Genomic DNA, 23,054 nt, shown 5'->3' with positions numbered 1-23,054 from the left:
ATGGTTTTAATTGCCATCTTTATTTCTTTCTCTCTCTCTCTCTTTTTGTTAATCTTCACCCTAGGATATTTTTTTCCATTGATTTTTAGAGAGAGTGGAAGAGAGGGAGAAGGGGGAGAGAGAAAAAGAAACATCGATGCCAGAGAGACACATCAATTGGTTGTCTTCCGCACACACCTCGACTGGGACTGGGGATTGAACCTGCAACCCAGGTCTGTACCCTTGACTAGGAATTGAACCCAAGACCCTTTGGTCTGAGGTCCAATACTCTAAGCACTGAGCAAACCAGCCAGGGAGCCACCTTTATTTCTTAAAATATATATATATATATATATATATATATATATATATATATATATATATATATATATATATTTTAAATATATTTTATTGATTTTTTACAGAGAGAAAGGGAGAGAGATAGAGAGTTAGAAACATCGATGAGAGAGAAACATCGATCAGCCGCCTCCTGCACATCTCCCACTGGGGATATGCCCGCAACCCAGGCACATGCCCCTGACCGGAATCGAACCTGGGACCCCTCAGTCCACAGGCCGACGCTCTATCCACTGAGCCAAACCAGTTTCGGCTTCTTAAAATATATTAAAATGTATTTATATTCTGTGTCCAATGATTTTTTGAAGTCTTTGTGGGTCTGATCCTATTCATTGTAGCTTGTTTGTTTCTTAATGTGAGTTTTAAGAAATAGATTCATTAAGATATATTATACACATCATAAAATTTATTCTATTCAAGTGTACAATAAAATAATTGGGGTAAATTTAATGAGTGGCACAGATACCATCATAAATCTGTTTTAAAGCATTTTCATTTCCCTTAATAAGATCCCTCAGGCCCATTGACAGGTCAGCCTCATTCCCACTCCCAGGCCAGGCAATCACCACTCTGCATTCTGTCTCTATACATTTGTGTCTTGTAGACTTTTCATGTAAATAGAATCATACACTATATGGTCTCTTGTGTGTGGCTTGATTCACTTAACATAATGTTTTGAGGTTCATCCATGGCATAGCATAGTAGTTTGTTCCCTTTTTTGCTGAATCTGCTTCTTGTGCGGATATGCCACATTTTATTATCCATATCTAGTTGATGGACATTAAAATTATTTTCGGATTTGGCTCAAATCCATAAGGCTGCTGTGAACATTTGCATGCAAGTTTTGTGTGGATATGTTTTCATTTCTCTTAGGTAATTACCAAGAAGTGGAAATTTTTTTTTTTTTTTTTTTTTTTTTAGAGAGGGAGACAGGGAGAGAGAGCGAGTGAGAATAGAAACATCAATCAGTTGTTTCCTACACTCACCTCAGAAGGGACCAAACCTCAACCTAGGTATGTGCCCTGACTGGGAATTGAACCTGCGACTTCCTGGTGTACAGGACAATGCTCTAACCAACTGAGCCACATCATTCAGGGCCAGAAATGGAACTTTTTATTCCCACAATAATTTCTTGTTTAACTTTTTGAGAAATTGCTAAATGTTTTCCAAAGTGACTGCACCATTTTACAGTCCCAGCAGGAATGTATCAGGGTTCCAGATTTTGCCACATCTTTTTTGTGTTAGTCTCAGACATTTTCTGGTCAGGGCCAATGTTATAGCTGGGGTTCTTGTGATAGCAAGATGCACCTCAGCAACAACCATCAGGGAAATTGGGAAAAGCAAGGTTTATGACTTACAAATCCTGGAAGGTACACAGCAACGTAATCGGGGCAAGGGAAGAGAGCGCAGACCTGGGGTTCTGGCTTCATTAGGGTGGAGGGTGAGGTGCCTAAGGTTTCATGGATTCACTCTTTATTGACAAATTTGAAGCATAAGAGCAGGCCCTGGCCCGATGGCTCAGTTGGTGGGAGGTTGTCCTCCTATACCAAAGGGTTTGTGGGTTTGATTCTCGGTCATGGCACATACCCAGGTTTTGGGTTTGGTGCCTGGTCAGGGCATGTAGGGGAGGCAGTCTATCGATGTTTCTTTCTCACATCGATGTTTCTCTGTTTCTCTCTCTCTCTCTCTCTCTCTCTTCCTCTCTCTCTCAAATCAATAAAATCAACAAACATATCCTTGGGTGAAGAGTAAAAAAAAGAAAAGAAAAACATAAGAGCAGAAATTAGGGTCCAGGAAGGTAAAAGTAGGGGCTTTCAAGAGGTCAGTTATCTAGGTTACCTAGGGCTTTCTAAAAGGAGGACTTCATGGGTGGGGGCAGCCTAGTTCTTGATCTACTTGTTTGGCTGACAATATGTTTATTCAAGATGGATGTCTTCGAAATGTGTGCCTTGGCAATCAAAAGCTTAATCTCAGGCACTTACACTATAACATTCTCGCTAATGATTATGATTATATTTGTCAGTTAAAGCTACCATAACAAAATATCACAGATGGGGCAGCCTAAGCAACAGACATTTAATTTTTTTTACAGTTCTGGAGGCTAGAAGTCCATGATTAAGGCGCCAGTAAATTTGGTTTCTGGTGAGAGCTCTCATCCTGGCTTGTAGACAGCCACCTTCTTGCTGTGTCCTCACATGGCTGTTCCTTGCTCACATGGAGAGAAAGAGAGATTTCTGGTGTCTCTTCCTCTTCCTTTAAAGACATCAATCCTATCAGAATAGGGCCCTATCTTTATGACCTTATTTAACTTTTTAAAAAAATATTTTTATTGATTTCAGAGAGGAAAGGAGAGGGAGAGAGATAAAAACATCCATAATGAGCCCTGACCGGTTTGGCTCAGTGGCTAGAGCGTCGGCCTGCGGACTGAAGGGTTCCAGGTTTGATTCTGGCCAAGGGCATGTACCTTGGTTGCGGGCACGTCCCCAGTGAGGGGTGTGCAAGAGGCATCTGATCAATGTTTCTCTCTCATCGATGTTTCTAACTCTCTGTCCCTCTCCCTTCCTCTCTGTAAAAAAATCAATAAAATATATTTTAAAAAATAAATAAATAAAAACATCCATAATGAGAGAGAATCATAGATTGGCTGCCTCCTACTGGGGACCAAGCCCACACCTGGGCATGTACCCTGACCCAGAATCAAACTGTGACCTCCTGGTTCATAGGTTGATGCTCAACCACTGAGCCACACTTGCTGGGCTGTATAACTGTTTTCGAGTGTACTTGCTGCTAAATATTTGCATGGGCAACAAAATAATACTGCCTATATGTTATTATAACATAAGGTTGTGCAGTAGAAGAACTTAACAATGTTATATGATACTAGAGGCCTGGTGCATGAATTCGTGCACCAGTGGGGTCCCTCAGTATGCCCTGTGGGATCGGGCTGATACCGGCTCTCCAATATCCCCCGAAGGGTCCCAGATTATGAGAGGGCACAGGCCAGGCCGAGGAACCCCACCAGTGCATGATCAAGGCTGGGGAGGAATGCAGGAAGTTGGTCAGCAGGGGAGGGGCCATGGGAGGGCTCCAGGGCATGTCCAGCCCAGTCTCTCTCGCTCAGTCCTGATCATTCAGACCCCACCAGCAAGCTAACCTACCAGTCGGAGTGTCTGCCCCCTGGTGGTCAGTGCACATCATAGCAAGTGGTTGAGTGGTCTTAAGCATATCATTAGCATATTATGCTTTGATTGGTTGAATGGCAGACCAGTGGACCAGACACTTGGCATATTAGCCTTTTATTACATAGGATAATGTTAACAAATAATATCTACAAAGAGCAAAGAGGTATTCTGCCAATAGATTCCTGCTTTGAAAATCCTCCTGCTCCAGTAATTTTCAAACTTTATTGGGAAGGAGAGGAGAGTCCTTGGATGTATGGGTTAAAACAAGATATGAGATATCTAAGGCTTGGAAAAACCTTCTTCTGCCTTATACCATGCAGAGCTTTTGCATGTCTCTACAGGGTAAGCCAAAGTCTCTTGAATCTTGACTCCAATCACCTCAGAAACATTGGGGTCGGCAAAGGATGCAACTATTTGGCAAAATGGTTGGGAGAGAGAAATGTATTTCTTTGGGTGAAAATATTCAGTTATAGCAGAAATAAACACCAATACTTTCATATCATTTGAAGAAAGCTCTTCTTGGCTCACAGATTTAGGCATCAAAAAATAACGATGCCCTAACTGGTTTGGCTCAGTGGATAGAGCGTCAGCCTGCAGACTCAAGGGTCTCAGGTTCCATTCTGGTCAGGGGCATGTACCTTGGTTGCGGGCACATCCCCAGTGGGGGGTGTGCAGGAGGCAGCTGATCGATGTTTCTCTCTCATCGATGTTTCTAACTCTCTGTCCCTCTCCCTTCCTCTCTGTAAAAAATCAATAAAATATATTTAAAAGAAAATAACGATAGGCAACATTTATTGCAGGCAATCTATTCCTTGTGCTAAGTATTTGACACACCTCCTCTCATGAATGTATGTAATTCCCATACAACTCTATAAATGGATGCTTTTATTCTTATTTTATAAATGAGGAAAGTGAGGCACAGAGATCACATAATTAGGTGTTTAAATGTAAACTCGTTTACTCTTTCCAATTCACCACCATATCCCTATATCCTCTAACTCAGTGGTTCTCAACCTTCCTAATGCCGCGACCCTTTAATACAGTTCCTCATGTTATGGTGACTCACAACCATAAAATTATTTTCGTTGCCACTTCATAACTGTCATTTTGCTACTGTTATGAATCGTAATGTAAATATCTGATATGCAGGATGTATTTTCATTGTTACAAATTGAACATAATTAAAGCATAGTGATTAATCACAAAAACAATATGTAATTATATATGTGTTTTCCGATGGTCTTAGGCGACCCCTGTGAAAGGGTCGTTTGATCCCCAAAGGGGTCGCGACCCACAGGTTGAGAACCGCTGCTCTAACTGGAAAGGACGAGGCAAGTCAATTTCAGCCTGAGCGTTTACAGGAGTTGCCTACAGAAAGGGAGTCCGGATCTTAAAAGCGTGACACATTTTGACGCTTAGGTTCTCTCCTAACTTCCGGCCCCCATTTCTACATACCCCTTTGGTACAGGAGCGGGGCTGCCAGGCAGGGTGTGGCTCTTTTTGCAGGCGAGCCAATGAGGTCGCTGGATCTCTGAGCGGCATGTCGTTTGGCCAATGGGCTCAGTCGCTGAGGCCCCGCGAGAAGACGGGAAATTGGGGCCTGACCATGTGGGTTATTGGGCGTGGCAGGTGCGTTGAGTGCAGGCTTCTCCTGAGGCCCGCGGAGCCGGGGGAGGGCGAGGGCCCTGGTGAGTGGCTACGACGGGGCTGTGGAAGGCCGAGGTCGCTCCGGTGCAGGCCGGTGGGCTTCCCCTCAAGCTTGTGGTGGGCGTGGAGGGACACCACGCCCACTGCGGACCGCCCCCACTCCCAGGCGCGAGGGGCCGCGGGCTGGGGGAGGGGGCGGCCGGGTGAGGGAAGTGGTGGTTTCGGTAGGAGGACGCAGGGCCTCGAAAAGGTAGGAAGGAGGGAGGGACTCATGGGCGTGAGTGTTACGTGGATCAAAATGGTGGGCAGGAACTCCGGGTATGGGGAATGGTGCGCTTCTCAGAGGTGGAAGGAGGGTAGGATTGCCTTCAGGGTGGGAGCGGCGTGGTGGGGTGGGGTCCTCCGGGTTAGGCCCCCATCCTCCTCGCCCCACCAAGCTCCCACCGGGAGTGGGGACGGTAGGCGGCGCCGCCAGCCTGTCCTGGGACCCTTCCCTGTGGGACCTCCCAGCCAGGCAGCCATCTGCTAACCAACCGGAAGGGAGGCCTGGAGGAGGTGCCCACATCCGGAAAGGGGCGGATGGAGTTGAGGGTGGGCGGGGCAAAGGGAAGATTCCAGAAATCCTTACTTGGTAGGTGTTCAAGCGCGTCAGTGTGCCCCGTGTAGGCAGCTGAGGGTTCTGGAAACTGACTGCCCTTCAGTAAAGGCGTTTAAGGAATTGAAGGGGACAGCGGTGGAGGAAGGGGGGCATACCCTGCCATTTTAGTGAAAAAGAGGACAGGCCAGTTAAAAATGTTTCTGGTAGATCCTGGACCGCCTTCGTGTATAGTATTGACTGAAGAATTGCCTCTCAGTCTTTTCTTTATGTGCATGACCCGGTTTCTCCAGCGAATCCGTAAAACAGGCTTGCAGAAGTTAAGAAGAGGCTTATGTAAATTTTCAGTTAAGAAAGATGCTTCAGGGGTCAGGGGTGGGTCAGGACAATGAAGTCCCTTAAAGAAGGATTCCTGAGCGCTACAGGCGATGAAGTGGTTTTGAGGAGGACCTGAGATTTGGGAAGCAGGAAGAGCCCCATCCCTGGTTACCTGGGGGAGAAAAAGGCGTTAAACGTCACCTGAAATTTAGCAGGTATCTTGGGCTCAAAGCAGAAAAGGTTTGGTGGAGTTTGGAAAGTTTTAGAGCAGCGGTTCTCAACCTGTGGGTCGCGACCCCTTTGGGGGTCGCCTAAGACCATGGGAAAACACATATATAATTACATATTGTCTTTGTGATTAATCACTATGCTTTAATTATGTTCAATTTGTAATAATGAAATTGGGGGTCACCACAACATGAGGAACTGTATTAAAGGGTCGCGGCATTAGGAAGGTTGAGAACCACTGTTTTAGAGAAAGGCTTTGGGTAAGATGCATAGAGGCTACTAAGGAGATCGAGGAGGAGATGGAATCGTTTCATGTGATAATGAACTGGGGAAAAAATTATGGGAATATTGGTTGACAATATTACGATATGTCTGTGTTAACTCATGCTCACCCATAAAATATACTTCTTTCTAAAACAGCTAACGTAGGATTGAGTCCTCAAAGAGGCTGTTTAGGTAGAGAATATAGGAAAATTCAAGGAGTGCTTAGCCTAAGTCTAAGGGATTGCTCATGGGGAGGGTTTAGAATAATCTGGGATACATAGAAGCTTTTGAAGTGAACATGATACAGGAGGCTGGTTGTATCACCCAAAGTACGTTTGTGTGTGTGGTTGTATGTGTGTGTGTGTGTGTGTGTAATGCTTTGTGAGTCTGTCTTGAAGGAAAAGGAAAGCAGTCGGGAATCTTTAATATTTATAAAATACTGGCAGGTAATTAATCAGAACAGGATCTGCACCCGAATCCTCTGCAGCCTTTCAATGGATCCTGTCCGACCACCCTTCAGGAGCCCTTCTGGGCACCCATCTCAGTATGTACAGATGCCAGGCTCTTGGCTACAAGCTCCCAAACCTTTGGACTCAGCTCTGGGCAGGGCAAGGCCTGTAGGCAGAGGCTACATATTTGGAAAGCCCAAGGAACCAAGCCCACAGAACGGGACGGCACAACGGGTAAGACCATGTCTGGACACCGAGTAGCAGCACGTAGTGTATCAGAAAATGACGGATTTCAGAGCACTTGGGCAGCTGTGAAGTCTTAGATAGGAAAATAAGGGTTGGGGTTTTTGGGTTTTTTTGGTGGGTTGGGTTTTGTTTTTCCTTTAACAAGTAGTGGCATCTTCTGGGCATATATTTCAAATTCTAATTGGGAGTCTAGAAAAAGTGCTTCATAATGAATATAGATGAATTTGGATAAATGCCTTAGTCCTCTAGCTTATATAAATATACATATAAATATATAAATGATAGGTTTAAAGATACATCCTTTTGCTCTTTCCTGAGTGTTTAGATTTTTATTCTGGATTTGGCTCTGCGGTATTGGCAGCCACTTCTGCCTCTAAGGTAATAATTGTTAAGAATGGCTCTTTTTTTAGAAGACTCTTTGCCCAAATCTTTTTATTTTTTTTATTTACTTTTCTTTGCCCAAATCTTTAAAAAAGAGGATCTTCAGCTATTGCTACTGCTTGTATCTCCTAGTTATACAGAAATTTCAAGATGTTATTTGTCTATAATTAATCTAAAAATATAAAGAGTCCTAACCGGTTTGGCTCAGTGGATAGAGCATCGGTCTGCGGACTGAAGGGTCCCAGGTTCGATTCTGGTCAAGGGCATGTACCTTGGTTGCGGGCACATCCCTAGTAGTAGGTGTGCAGGAGGCAGCTGATCTATGTTTCTCTCCCATCGATGTTTCTAACTCTCTATCCCTCTTCCTTCTTCTCTGTAAAAAAATCAATAAAATATATTTAAAAAATAAAAAATAAGAGTTAGAAAATATAGGGAAAACCTAATAACACAGTATAACAGTTTCAAGTAGAGTTGACAGTGTCAAATATAATACTCTGTAAAAAGAAAAATCGATACCAGTAATCTGTATTTTAACTCAAGTGAATTGCTTGAGTCTATGTGTGGCAGCTCGAACTAGTGAGACAGCAGTAAACTTTTAAGACTGCTACAGAAAAACAATAGCAAGTTTTGTTGGAGGTTTTTAAAAAAACACACACACCATATACTGGCCCTGGCTGGGTAGGTCAGTTGGGCAGCGTCCCAATACGTCAAGGTTGTGGGTTTGATCCTCAGTCAGAGCGCATACAAGATCAAACACTAAATTCATAAATAAGTGGAATAACAAATCAGTGTTTCTCTCTCCCTCCCTTCCTTTCTCTCTAAAATCAATACATTAAAAAAGAAGATGATTTTTATTATTTACCAAGACTTTAAGAAAACCATCAGTGATTCTGGGGTTTTAAACCATATCTTGGAATGGCTTTATTCTTTGACTTTCCTCAGGAATCTGTGGGTTTGGTCTCCATGTTCCAAGGACTGGGCCTTGAAACTGTGTCCCAGGCCCCTCTGAAGCGGGAAATGCCTTCTTTAGGTATGTAAAACACTAACTTGAGAAAACATGGTGGTATGTATACTTGCTTTATTCTTAAATTCATACAGTTTATCTTCAGAGAAATAACTATACTTTACAACATGTTCAACTCACAGTTATAGCTGGGGCTTGATCCTTCCATTCAGGTAGAGGCATTTTGGGTCGAGGCTTGACTCTCAGTATGGTGCATAAGGAAAAGGAAGAGCCCCGTCACACTTTTCTGGATCCATCGGTGTTGGCTGCTGGTGATAGCAAGATGGCAGAGGCCTGCGCTGGTTGGAATAGGTGGGTAAATTCCCTTTTCAGGGAGCTGTCAAATTTAGATGAAATGTCTCTGCAAGTCCAAAGGGCAACTCTAAAACGGTTGGATTAGCTCACAATGCATGGTCTTAAAGTAAACAATGGATACTCTTCAAGAGCACTGAGCAGATACTGATCCAGTTAATGATTGGAAAAGGGTAAAAAAGTAGTTCTTCACTGGACACTTCACAACTTCATTTGCCCTCTTAAAAGTTAACCTGATTGCAGTGGCTCTTTAATCTAAGGGAGCCAAACTCTCACCTCAGTTCTGTTGTGAAAATTAGCTGAGAGTCAATATTAGTAGCAGTTGGTGGGTGAGTCATATTGGCATATTGGACTTGGAGAGAATCCCAAGGCTTATGTCCCTCTTGCTGACTCCTCCAGGAAGAGCACATAGACTTGAGGGAATCATTTAGATGGGGCAGAGATAGAAATATTAAGAAAGTCCTGATTTGCTTCTTTTTAACATTTCAGAATGCTTGGAAGGAATTCGGATGTACCTGTATTACCATTAGGAAGAGCAGCTTGTGGTATAGGCAGAGGCATATACAAGGCTCCCAGTGCTACCAGCATGCCTTCTCGGGGTCCTGCCCAGCAGCCATTACCGCCACCTCCGCCTCCATCCTCACTACAATCTCTGGATCGTCTTTCACTGGGGACAGCAGAGCACAGGGAAAAGTAAGTCAGGAGATCAGCCTTCTCTGCTTGGTAGTGATGTGGAAGGGAGCCTTCGCATCTATATATATAAAAGGCAAGGGACTGGAACCACCGACGTGCACTCGACGTGCACTGCAGCGGCCAACCGGCCCAATCAGGGCCCCAATTGGCCCCCTCCCAACCTTCTGTGGCCCCTTCCCCTGGCGCCCCCCCCATCATCCCCCCCCCGGGGGGGGGCAGGGCCAGCTGGCATCCCACACCCTCCCACCAGCCCAGCCCCAATTGGCCCTCATTGGAGCAGGCTGGCTGGACCCCACCCATGCACGAATTCGTGTATTGGGCCTCTAGTCTTATATAATAAAAGGCTAATATGCAAATCGACCAAACAGTGGAACGACTGGTTGCTATGATGCACACTGACCACCAGGGGGCAGATGCTCAGCACAGGAACTGTTCCTGGTGGTCAGTGCGCTCCCATGGGGAGCGCTGCTCAGCCAGAAGCCAGGCTCCTGCCTCTAGGGCAGTACTAAGGATGCCCGACTAACAGCTTAGGCTCCCCATGGGCTCCCAGACTGCGAGAGGGTGCAGGCCGGGCTGAGGGAACCCTGCTTCTAGTCTATATAAAAGCCTAAGCGACCATTTGACCGGTCACTATGACGCGCACTGACCACCAGGGGGCAGATGGGCTCACGGTTGGTGAGCACAGCTGTAGTAGCACAAGCCTCCCCCATCTGGACTGGGATCGGGACTGGCATTGGGACTGACTGGGCACGAGCCCGCAGCCGCTTCTTGGTCATGGGTGCGCTGGTATTGCCCTAGAGTGGGCGTGTGGAGACCGCAGTGGAGCAATAGCTAGCCTCCTGAGTGGCAGCGGCAGCAGGCATAGCAGGGCCAGGATGAGCGGGAGCTGCGCGCCACTGGCCTTGCTCGGGTTCCTGCCCGGCTGCCTGCTGCTGCATGCCCTACTACATTCCTTGGGGGGGATGTTGGACTGCCAGTTTTGGCCCGATCCCCACAAGCTACACTGAGGCTACACTGTTGCATGAATCCATGCACTGGGCCTCTAGTCCTATATAATAATAGGCTAATACGCAAATCGACCAAAGGGCAGAATGACTGGTCACTATGACGCGCACTGACCACCAGGGGGCAGATGCTCAATGCAGGAGCTTCCCCTGGTGGTCAGTGCACTCCCACAGGGGGAGCCCGCTCAGCCAGAAGCCAGGCTCACAGCTGGTGAGCGCAGTGATGGTGGCGGGAGCCTCTCCTGCCTCCGTGGCAGCACTAAGGCTGCCTGTCTGATGGCTTAGGCCTGCCCCAGGGAGCAGGCCTAACTCGTCAGTTGGATGTCTCCCAAGACTCCCCCTGCCCCCCCCAGTACATGAATTTCACGCACCGGCCTCTAATAGTATTATAAACATTGTTTCTGTGGTGTCTGAAGTCCTCCATGGGGTGTAAGTATTGCAAGGTTGTTCGTTTGTTTTTTTGCTTATGGGGAGAATGACAAAGAGGTGGGACAATTCTGGAAAAGAAATGGGATTTATGACATAGAGATAGTATGTACCAGAGAGTGGACTTGTGGCTTTCCATTTCTTTCCCAATTCTTTGTCATGGTGAAGATAAGGAAATCATTTAGGAAAAACATTCAGCAATTCATTTTTCTCTATAGAATGCATTCTTGTATTCTTAGGTTAGCTGGCCTAATTTATCCTAGTGATATTACTAGGACAAATGGGATGACCTTGCTTCTTTAATTAGAGATTGCCACTCTTTTATCTACTAGCCTTCAGAGCTTTCTTTTGTATGTCTCAATTCTTGCTTTGTGTACTTGTAAGCAAAGTGTAAAATATTACTTTACCCTATCTTACTTTTGTGTGTGTGTGTATGGTTTGGTTTGGTTTTGTTTTGGTATGTGTGGGTGCTTTTGCTTTTTATTTTCCAGAGAGCTTTTTGTGAAGCAAGGATCAAAAGGAATACCTCAACCTTTGGGATTGAATCTTATCAAAATAAAGTGTCATAATGAAGCAGTTTATCAATATCATGTGACTTTCAGGTATTCACAGTTTTTTTTCTCTGTATTGTTCACTTCTTAGTAGTAATGAAATCATTCCCCTGGAATAGCTGAATATATTTTTGTGTAATTTCTGATGAACTTTTCCCCTCACTCCCACAATAGTGCATGTACTTGAATCCTTGCAGTAACTTTAAGGTTAACTTATTTATTTATTTATTTATTTATTTATATTACCAATTCAGACTTTAACTTAATAGGTGCAGTTTTATGCATGAGATTAGAGGTGATTTACTGTGAGGTTAATGAAGCTTAAGTTCAGGGCCTTGTACTTATATAAACTCCCTTCCAGACCTTTTAACTTATTTTGTATCTGTAATTTTGTATCTGTAATTCCTCTTCTTATAGATTCCCTCTTTTAGTGGATAGAACCTGAAGAGTCCCAGGTTCAATTCCAGCCAAGGGCACATGCCAGGGTTGTGGGCTCGTTCCCCAGTAGGGGGTGTGCAGGAGGCAGCTGATCAATGATTCTCTCTCATCATTAATGTTTCTATCTCTCCCATCTCTTACTCTCTGAAATCAATAAAGAAATATATTTGGGGGGGGGAAAATTGACAGCTCTCCAGTGACAGTCTAGGGTTAAATTTGAGGGTGAGAAAAATCAGAAAAAATAACTTTAATGTTATATCAGTAACTTTAGACTGAACGTACTTTTTTAAAATTAAAAATTCATATTAGCTGGAGGTTATTAGCTGGAATTGTGAAAATGAGCGTTTTGGAATATCTGTGGAGAAACTAGGAAGATGGAAGACTGATTTTTGAAGGACAATTACTAATTGGTACAAGAGGAAGAAGTGGAGTGAAAGAGAAGCAAGGAAGTTAGGGAAAAATACCCTGAAGACAGGTTATAAAGACCAAACGAAGGGCCATTTGAATGGAGAACAGGTAGTTGACTTTGGCTACAGAAAAAAAGTTATTAAATTTGCTTCTAAGAGCACCCTTGGTAATCTTCTAGCCCTTTGTTAAAGTTATAAAGAAAAAACTAGACTAAAAGAACAAAGGAGAGCCCTAACCGGTTTGGCTCAGTGGATAGAGCGTTGGCCTGTGGACTGAAGGGTCCCAGGTTCGATTGCGGTCAAGGGCATGTACCTTGGTTGTGGGCACATCCCCAGTAGGGAGTATGCAGGAGGCAGCTGATGGATGTTTCTCTCTCATCGATGTTTCTAAGTCTCTATCCCTCTGCCTTCCTCTCTGTAAAAATCAACAAAATACACTAAAAAAGAAAAGAAAAGAACAACAACAAAGGAGAGCATAGGAATAGCCAGTAAATTGGCCATTATTTTAAAGGTTTGTAGAGGAATGGGAAATTGAATGATAATTAAAGAGGGTAGCAGGATTGCTTTTCAGATTTCTCAGAGATAAGAAAGCAGAGCTGAGCACATATGACAGGGGAAGAGAAGTATCTAGAAAAGAGGGTAAAATTGATCGTTGGGGAGCGGGAGGGAATGGGAATGGGCCTGTTCTGGAAGTAAGGGAAGGAGTTGAGCATTAACAAGAGAGAAGAACCTTTTATCTGGAAATGGGTTGACAAGTGTTAATGAAACAGAAAAGAGTATAAGAGTCTTTACAGGTCTCTGCATTGACCAGGAGAAGACATGGATTCTATACATTTAGAGATTGTAGATCTGGACCTTTGAGGTTACAATGTGAAGAGGATGCCAGGCCACTGAGAGAATACTGAGCGGATGTGTTACAGTGGACTGATCGTACTGTATCTTCCTTGTACTACCGGGAGTCTAGAATGACATCTTTGAATATTATATTCATATAAATGCATGTATATGACTTTTTTAAAGAAGCATTTTGAAATATAATGTTAGCATGTGAGTATTTGGTTTTGGGAACAACTATATTGGATTACCACTTTTAATCTTTATTCATGTTCTTGAATATGCTTGACTCTTTCAAGCCTTGGATTTGTTTAAACTTCGCGTTTATAGAACAAGGTTTTGTATTATTGTAAGGTAATGGGGTAATCATGGTACAAAGTAGCTACTAGAGTTTTTCTAACTAATATTTGTGGTAATGAGTCAATAAAAAGTTGAAATTTCCGTGAGTGAAAAAAGGTTAGAGTAAAATTCCATAATAAAGTTTTGCTGGAATGTAGCCATACTTACTGGTTTATAGAGCTTTTTTGCTATATTGGCAGAGTTGAGTAGTTGTAGCAGAGACCATATGGCTGGTAAAGCCTAAAATATTTACTATCTGACCCTTTACACAGTAAGTTTTTTGACTCTGTGGTCTAAACTCTGGAAGAATGTATACTAAGATTATATCCTATGCTAAGACATTTGTCTCTGGTGGGTGGAATTAGGGGTTTTTATTTTTTGTGAGCAAGTATCCTTGGGTCAAAGTTCTTTTTTAGTCACATATAGTATTTGAAATTTTAATATGACCACTAGATGGAGCAGTAGTCACACATCTGTTTTAATCAAATTAAAATAAAATCCTCTTTATTATTTTGTAGCCCCAACGTGGAGTGCAAAAGCATGAAGTTTGGCATGTTGAAGGACCATCAAGCTGTCACTGGAAACATCACTGCTTTTGATGGATCCATTCTCTATTTACCTGTTAAGCTTCAACAAGTGAGACCTGAGAGTGTTCTGGTGCTTTGAATGGTGGCAAATGATAAACTTCCTGAATATTTGAGTTGTACTTTCCTATTCTTAGAGGGGAGTTAAACTTCTCTGTAACAAAGAAATGACAAACTGAGAAACTTTTACATTTATGTTCTTCAAGAAGTCTCTTACATAAGAGGAGTGGTTGGAGGAAGCTTTTGATTTCAGTGACAAAGAGTTCATATTTTAAGAAAAGATATTTTAGTGTTTTCTGGGTTAGGTTAGGGCTTGCTCTTTTTGTCATTACTTTTTACTTGCATTTGTTTATTCATTAGGTTCTCGAGTTAAAAAGTCAAAGGAAAACCGATGGTGCGGAGATCAGCATTAAGATTCAGTTGACCAAGATCCTGGAGCCCTGCTCTGACTTGTGCATTCCCTTCTACAATGTTGTTTTCCGTCGGTGAGAAAACAGCTGCCGTTTTACTTTCCTTAACTTCAGTCTTGTATTTGTAACAGTGCTCTTCAAGAAGCTTAGATGCTACTACACTACAAGTGTATATACCAGTAGATGAGTTGAATGATACTGAGGCTAAGTTACTCAGAAGTTATCTCTAGTGATTTATCAGATTTGGGTATGTGAAAGTAGGTTTGAGTTAATTGGATGTGGGATGGGCTCAGGAACTTTAAAAATGGGTGTTTAAAGTGCATATTTAATGGTATTAGTGATGGGGCTACTTGGAGAGGTAGTGGTAAAGATTTTTGCTGGAATAATTTTTTCCCCAGTCCCTTGAATTTTTGGATGTAGACAGCTCATAATTTTTAAACTTTAACACTCTCTAATTTTCATAATGTTATTTCCAAACCACCTCTTTTTTAATGAAACATGGAATCTAATTTCTATCTAGTAAGCTGAACTGCCAGGAACAAACATAACTTTCTTTGCCAGACTGATAGTCACAAATTTAGAAACTGACTCTCTTGCATGCTTTTTAGTTAATAATATAAATTGAGCCTGGAAAGTCAACTCAATTTTTGGTTACCTAGTAACTAGGAAAAGCTATAGTCAGTTACATATACCCCAAGATAAATGCCATGGTAATTTTTCTCATTCTTTTGTCAAGAGTGTTCTCATGATAAAAGCTATATTGTACAAAGGACACCAACATTTCGGACCCTTTAGGCTTCCAAAGGAAATGTAGCTAAAAATAATGGAGCTTAGTTTTTTGGATTATTCTACTAGAAAACCCATTCTTGCTCTTTATTTCAGGGTAATGAAACTTTTAGATATGAAGCTTGTGGGGAGAAACTTCTATGACCCGACGAGTGCTATGGTACTGCAGCAACACAGGTTGGTGGTGTTTTCCTCTTCCTCACTTGTAAATGTCTGGAAAGAAATTTTTCTTTTCTTTTAAAAATATATTTTATTGATTTTTTACAGAGAGGAAGGGAAAGGGATAGATAGTCAGAAACATCGATGAGAGAGAAACATCGATCAGCTGCCTCCTGCACACTCCCTACTGGGGATGTGCCCGCAACCAAGGTACATGCCCTTGACCAGAATTGAACCTGGGACCCTTCAGTCTGCAGGCCAACGCTCTATTCACTGAGCCAAACCGGTCAGGGCTGGAAAGAAATTTTTCATTGAAATCACCATATTAAAGACAAAAATCTCAGTATTTTATGATAGTGAATACAATTTACCAGTTAAATCTCCTCTATAGTTTAGTATTTTAGTAAGTTCACAGTGATGTTGATTTAATTGAATTTGTTTCCTGGTGCTTTCTCATTGTTACTGGGGAAGGACAGTGTCCAAATATTGTCTCAGATGGGGGCATGGAAGTGTCTGTGCTTCTTTTAAATCCTGGGGTAAAGCTCATCTATCTCTTCAGATTGCAGATCTGGCCAGGCTATGCAGCTAGCATCCGGAGGACAGATGGTGGTCTCTTCCTGCTAGCTGATGTCTCCCATAAGGTCATTCGCAATGACTCTGTGCTGGACGTCATGTGAGTGATGGTGGGATCCACCTTTAACAAGCTAACAGTTTTCTGAAAAGCTCAGGAATAGCTGGTAATCTACACTAATAAAAGAGAAACATGGTAATTGGCGTACGACCGCTACCCTTCCCATTGGCTAATCAGCGAGATATGCAAATTAACTGACAGCCAAGATGGTGGCCGACAGCCAGGCAGCTTGAAACTAACATGAGGCTTGCTTGCTTCAGTGACGGAGGACTCCAAAGTTCCCCGCCTGCCGCTGCAGGCCTCTGAGCTGGCAGTTTGAAACAGTAACAAAAATAGAAGCTAAACAAAACGCCAGAAACCAGCTTTCAGCTAGCCGGGATCTCAGACCTGGAGTTGATACAGAGTTTCGATTGTAGAACACAAACAAACCAGATACCTGCTTTCAGGGGCGGAGGCCTAAGAGCTGGAGCCTCAGAGCTAAAGCTGGCCCAGAATAAAAAAAAATTTTTAAAAAAAGGAGCAGTTGGGAGCTTCAGTCCCAGCCTAAAAACAGCCCTCAGCCCCTCACCCAGACTGGCCAGGCACCCCAGTGGGGACCCCCACCCTGAAGGGGGTGTGACCAGCTGCAAACAGCCATCATCTCCTCATCCAGGCTGGCCAGGCACCCCAGTGGGGACCCCCACCCTGATCCAGGACACCCTTCAGGGCAAACCAGCCGGCCCCCACCCGTGCACCAGGCCTCTATTCTATATAGTAAAAGGGTAATATGCCTCCCAGGACCGGGATCAGCGGAGCCGCGAGGCCTCCCGGCACCAGGATCAGCGTGACAGGGGGCAGCGCCCAAACCCCCTGATCGCCCTGCAGCTCTGTGTGTGACGGGGGCAGGGCCACAACCTGCCTATCGGCCCTGCTCTGTTCCTGACAGGGGAAGGCGCCCCAAACCCCTGATCAGCCCTGCTCTGTGCCTGATAGGGGGGAGTTCCCCAACCCCCTGATCACCCTGCGTCTCTGTGTGTGACAGGGTGTGGCGCCCCAACCCCCCCACCCCACGGGCCTTGCTCTGTGTGTGATGGGGTAGAGCCATAACCTCCCCATCAGCCCTGCCCTGAGTGTGATAGTGGCAGTGCCCCAACCCCCTGATCGGCCCTGCTCTGTGGGTGATAGAGGGCAGCGCCCCAACCCCTTGATTGACCCTGCTCTGTGTGTGACAGGGGGCAGTGCCCCAACTCTCCTATCGGCCCTACTCTGTGAGTGTCGGGGGAGCTCCTCAACCCCATGATCGTCCCTGCTCTGTGCGTGACAGGGTACGGAGCCCCAACCCCCCTGATTGGCCCTGCTCTGTGCGTGACAGGGGGCAGCGCCCCAACCCCCTGATTGGCCCTGCTCTGTGCATGACAGGGTACGGAGCCCCAACCCCTTGATGGGCCCTGCTCTGTGTGTGACGGGGTGGCGCCGCAACCTCCCCATCAACCCTGCCTTGAGTGTGACGGGACGGTGCCCCAACCCCCCAATCGGTCCTACCCTGAGCGTGACTGAGGGTGGCATCGCAACCTCCCAATCCACCCTGCTCTGTGCATGACAGGGGGCGGCGCCCCAACTCCCCAATCGGCCCTGCTCTGATCCCGACCAGGGGCTGCACCTAGGGATTGGGCCTGCCCTCTGCCACCCGGGAGCAGGCCTAAGCCAGCAGGTCGTTATGTCCCGAGGGTGCCCAGACTGCGAGAGGGCACAGGCCGGGCTGAGGGACCTCCCCCCCCCCAGTGCACAAATTTTTGTGCACCGGGCCTCTAGTCTTATCTAATAAAAGAGAAACATGCAAATTGACCATACCTTCACTACACTCACAAGCCACGCCCACCAGCCAATCAGAGTGAGTATATGCAAATTAACCCAACCAAGATGGCAGCTGGCAGCCACGGAGCTGGAGCAAGCAGGAGGCTTGGTTGCCCCGGTGATGGAGGAAGCCAAGCTTCCTGCCTTCCCTGCCTGGCTGTGGGCTCCACTCAAGGCAACAAAGTTTCAATTATAGAAGACAAATAAATCCCAGATACCTGCTTCCAGCCAGCCTCCACTGGGAGCTTGGGTGGCTGGGGGCTGTGGCCAGCCTGCAAACAGCCATCAGCCCCTCACACAGGATGGCCACACCCTCATGGGGTGAGCGTCCCCACTGGGGGGTTTGGCCAGCCTGCAAACAGCCATCAGCCCCTCACCCAGGCAGGCCAGGCACCCCAGTGGGGACCCCCTACCCTGAAGGGGCTGTGGCCAACTTGCAAACACCCATCAGCCCCTCACCCAGGCTGGCCAGGCACCCCAGCGGGGACCCCCATCCTGATCCGGGACACCCTTCAGGGCAAACCAGCCGGTTCCCACCCATGCACCAGGCCTCTATCCTATATAATAAAAGGGTAATATGCAATTGACCCTATCAGCAGAACGACTGGGAATGACTGGTCACTATGACACACACTGACCACCAGGGGGCAGACGCTCAATGCAGGAGCTGCCCCCTGGTGGTCAGTGTGCTCCCACAGGGGGAGTTCTGCTCAGCCACAAGCCAGGCTGATGGCTGCCAGTACAGTGGTGGTGGCGGGAGCCTCTTACACCTCAGCAGCGCTAAGGATGTCCGACTGCAGCTTAGGCTTGCTCCCCGCTGGCAAGTGGACATCCTCTGAGGGCTCCCGGGCTGCCAGAGGGATGTCTGATTGCCAGCTTAGGCCTGATACCCCCAGGGAGTGGGCCTAAGCCAGCAAGTGGACATCCCCCAAGGGGTCACAGACTGCGAGAGGGCACAGGCTGGGCTAAGGGACCCCCCCCCCCAGTGCACAAATTTTTGTGCACCGGGCCTCTAGAAATTCGTAATAGCCATTGTTCTGATTGGGTTTTAAATTGTAGAGCTAATGTAGAATGTTGAATGGAAGTGTGCTATCCCATAAGTCCTGCCAAGATAGAGGGGGAATTGTATTTAAGTCTCTGGTTAAGAAGATTTGGTTTAATACACCCTAAGTTGTTGTTTAAGTGTGTTACTATAGCAAATATGTACAGTAGTAAGTATATCTACACTAATAAAAGAGAAAAATGGTAATTGGCGTACGACGCTACCTTTTTCATTGGCTAATCAGGGCTATATGCAAATTAACTGCCAGCTAAGATTGGCAGTTAACTGCCAACAAGATGGTGGTTAATTTGCATATGTAGGCACAATGCAGGGAGGCGAAAGGGAAAGCAGGAAGAAGCCCCCTGCCACTGACAGTGATCAGAAACCCAGGGGGGAGCTAAGAGCTGGGGGCAGGGCAAAGGCGACCCTGGGGCCGCCTTTGCCCTGCCCCCCAGCCATTATTGGAGAATCAGGTGCCTTTCCGCCCTGGCCAGTGATAGCAGGAAGTAGGGGTGGAGCCAGCGATGGGAGCTGGGCATGGTCGAAGCTGGCAGTCCCGGGAGCTAGGGGTCCCTTGCCTGGGCCTAAAGCAGAGCCCACGATCGCGGGGCTGCTGCAGCTGCGGGTCCCCGCTGCCCGGGCCGGACGCCTCAGCCAGAGGCGTTAGGCCTGGGCAGGGGTGGAGCCTGCAACCGCGGGGAGCTGGGGGTCCCCTGCCCAGGCCTGACACCTCTGCCGGAGGCCTCAGGCCTGGTCAAGGGGCCGATCCGGTGATTGGTGATCGGAGGGTGATGAGGGTCAACTCCTCTGGCCGAGGCATCAGGCCTGGGCGGGGGGCTGAGCCGGGGATTGGGGGGATATGATGGTCCCCTTGCCCAGGCCTGAAGCCTGGGTCAGAGGCGTCAGGCTTGGGCGGGGGGTGGAGCAAGCGATCAGAGGGAGATGGGGGTCCCCTGCCCAGGCATGATTCCTGGGCCAGACGCCTCAGGCCTGGGCGGGGGCCAGAGCCAGTGATCGGGGGGAAATGGGGGTCCCCTGTCCAAGCCTGACACCTTTGGCGGAGGCGTCAGGCCTGGGCAAGGGGCCGATCAGGCGATCGGAGGGTGATGGGGGTCTACGCCTCTGGCCGAGGCATCAGGCCTGGGCAAGGGGCAGAGCCAGCAATCGGAGGGGTCTGGGGGTCCCCTGCCCAGGCCTGACGCCTGGGCCAGAGGCATCAGGCCTGGGCTGGGGGCAGAACCAGTGATGGAGGGAAATGAGGGTCCCCTGCCCAGGCCGGACGCCTCTGTCAGATTGGAGGGTGATGGGGTCAACGCCTGAGGGCTCCCAGTATGTGAGAGGGGGCAGGCTGGGCTGAGGGACACTCCCCCCCCACACACACACCCAGTGCACGAATTTCGTGCACCGGGCCCCTAGTATGTGTATAATTTGTAATGGCTACATGAAGTGCATCTGTGATTCATTTTTTAGACTGTATACTTAGAAATGGAATTAGTTCATGAAAAGGCTGAACTTTTCAAAGACTTCAAATTAATCTATAATAATAAGAGCATAATATGCTAATTAGACCAGACAGCCAAACGACCTTCCAGACATCATTCCAGACATCCTTCTGGACGAAGCTGCGGTGGCTGGTCCCGAGGCAGAGGCAGTTAGGGGTGATCAGGCAGGCATGCACAGTGGTTAGGGATGATCAGACAGGCAGGCAAGAAGGCGTGATCAGGCAGGCAGGTGAGTGGTTAGGGGTGATCAGGCAGGTAGGCAGGTGAGCAGTTAGGGACGGGCAGGCAGGCAGGCAGGCAGAGTGTTTAGGGGCGATCAGGCTGGCAGGTGAGTGGTTGGGGCGATCAGGCAGGCAGGTGAGTGGTTAGGGGAGATCAGGCAGGCAGGCAGTCAGACATCCATCCCCCAAGGGGTCCCAGTTTGCGAGAGGGTGCAGGCTGGGCTGAGGGGACCATGCATGAATTTCATGCACTGGGCCACTACTATTTAACACATTGCGTACCGCATAGAAATCTCTAAGACATATGCCAGGGACCACACGTTTTTGGGCAAACTGCACGTTATTTAAATAATCATAATGCACTTTAGGTGTTGTTTTTCAATAATTATAACATTTTTATTTACAAAAACAATTAAACAAAGTTCCTAGTACTTTTTTAACGTATGGTACTGCGTAAAACATTTTCCTCTATGAAGAGGGACCAAACAAAATTTACATAAGTATCTAGATTCGCTCCTTTTTCCATGGGCGTGAAAAACGAGAACACTCGTGAGCGGTCCTTAACAGATGGCGCGCGAAACACGAGAAAACTCCTGAGCGGTACGAAATGTGTTAATATAACAAGATATTTAGGTATATGTTGACAAATTACCCTCTAGAAGTTTTATTCATTCAGTTTATTTTCCCACCAGCTGTGTACAACTACTGGGTGTTATTAGGTTTATAAATCTCTGCTTTATCTGATAAACTTATTCATTCCTTTACTCAGCTTCAGTTGTGTACCAGAGTCTTGGGATATATCAGTTAACAAAACAGAAAGATCCTTTCCCCATGGAAGTTATCTTGTAGTCATCTTAGATAAATAAATAATAAGCATGATAAGTAAGTTGCATAGTATACTAGAAGTGATGAGAGCCACTGAAGAAAGAACAGGTAGGACACAGGGTGAGATAGATGAGGAGTACCAGAGGCCGGGGTGGGGAGGGAGTGGAGCGCTGTAATTTTTAGTAGAGTAGTCAAGCTCGTTTGAGCCAACTCTTGCAGGAGATAAGAGAGTTAGCTGGGTGAATATATGGGTGAAGGGAATTTTGGCAGAGGGACAGCTGGGGTAAAGGCCTTAAAACAGAAATATGCCTGGCTCCTTCCAGAAGAGGGAGGGAAGCCAAGGGCTAGACTAGAGCGTGGTCAGAATAATGGAAGGAGGGAGCAGATGGAGGAGTGACGACAGAGAGCTCTGTAAGGCTAATGTAAAGATTTTAGCTTTTACCTGGAGTGAAATACAGGCCAAGCAGTGACATGGTGTGATTGAGTGTAAGGACAATAAACTAGTAGGATGGGGAAGAAGTGGGGAGACCAACCAGGAGGCTATTGTAACCCAGTGGAGGTGCTGAGAAGTGGTTTGCTTTTGGATATATTTTGAAAGTAGCGCTCAGTCAATTTCCTGACTGATGTGGGGTATAAAAGAGAGGTTGAGGATGGCTCAAACTTTTTTGGGTGAATTTGTAATGATTTATTCTATCTCTTCTTAACCACTGGGGTCTCTGTCTCTTTCTCTCACATAGTACACCCAGCCCTAGTTTATTCCTAGCATGTAGAAAGTGCTCAAGAATACTAATAAGCTCTGGCCAGCATGCACAGTGGTTAGAGTGTTGAGCCACGCCCTGAAAGGTTCCCAGGTTCGATTTCAGTCAAGGGCATGTATGTGGGTTGCAGGTTCCCTGTCCCAGCTGGGGCTCCTGAGGGAGGCAACCAATTGGTGTGGGTCTCTCACATTGATGTTTCTCTCTGTCTCTCCTCTTTTACCCTTCCCCCTCCCTTCTGCTCTCCCTGAAATCAATGGAAAAAATATCCTTCATTGAGGATTAATAACAATAAAAAAAGAATACTAAAAAAAATAGATATCTTGCCCTGGCTGACATGGCTAAATGGTTAGAGCATAAGCCTGTGCACTGGAGGGTCATGAGTTTGATTCCCAGTCAAGAGCGTATACCTGGGTTGTAGGTTTGATCCTTGGCCCTGGTCCAGTCACATGCAGGAGGCAACCAATTGATGTATCTCTCTCACATCAATGTTTCTCTCTATTCTCTCTCTCTCTCTCTCTCTCTCTCTCTCTCTCTCTCTCTCTCTCTCTCTCTTGCCCTATCTCTTCCCTTCCACTCTCTCTAAAAATCAATGGAGCCCTAACTGATTTGGCTCAGTGGATAGAGCATTGGTCTGCGGACTCAGGGGTCCC

The 23,054-nt window shown here is 46.3% G+C and overlaps 1 protein-coding gene across 2 annotated transcripts in view; it reads left to right on the top strand.

Annotated features, from left to right (window-relative positions):
• Window positions 1–7,050: 7,050 nt before the first annotated feature.
• Window positions 7,051–23,054, top strand: part of PIWIL2 (piwi like RNA-mediated gene silencing 2) — a 73,811-nt gene continuing 57,807 nt past the window's right edge. For both annotated transcript variants that reach the window (XM_059695137.1, XM_059695136.1), the window contains exons 1-9: window positions 7,051–7,253; window positions 8,589–8,676; window positions 8,823–8,961; window positions 9,451–9,654; window positions 11,576–11,686; window positions 14,172–14,289; window positions 14,598–14,722; window positions 15,530–15,610; window positions 16,152–16,265. In XM_059695137.1, coding sequence (XP_059551120.1) covers window positions 7,065–7,253; window positions 8,589–8,676; window positions 8,823–8,961; window positions 9,451–9,654; window positions 11,576–11,686; window positions 14,172–14,289; window positions 14,598–14,722; window positions 15,530–15,610; window positions 16,152–16,265 — 1,169 coding nt within the window. In that variant the 5' untranslated portion in view covers window positions 7,051–7,064. The remainder of the gene's footprint in view (window positions 7,254–8,588; window positions 8,677–8,822; window positions 8,962–9,450; window positions 9,655–11,575; window positions 11,687–14,171; window positions 14,290–14,597; window positions 14,723–15,529; window positions 15,611–16,151; window positions 16,266–23,054) is intronic.

This window comes from Myotis daubentonii, chromosome 5, assembly GCF_963259705.1.
Source record: "Myotis daubentonii chromosome 5, mMyoDau2.1, whole genome shotgun sequence".
Taxonomy (NCBI): domain Eukaryota; kingdom Metazoa; phylum Chordata; class Mammalia; order Chiroptera; family Vespertilionidae; genus Myotis; species Myotis daubentonii.
The sequence above is the reverse complement of the archived record's forward strand: the minus strand, read 5'-3'. Positions and strand labels throughout refer to the sequence as shown.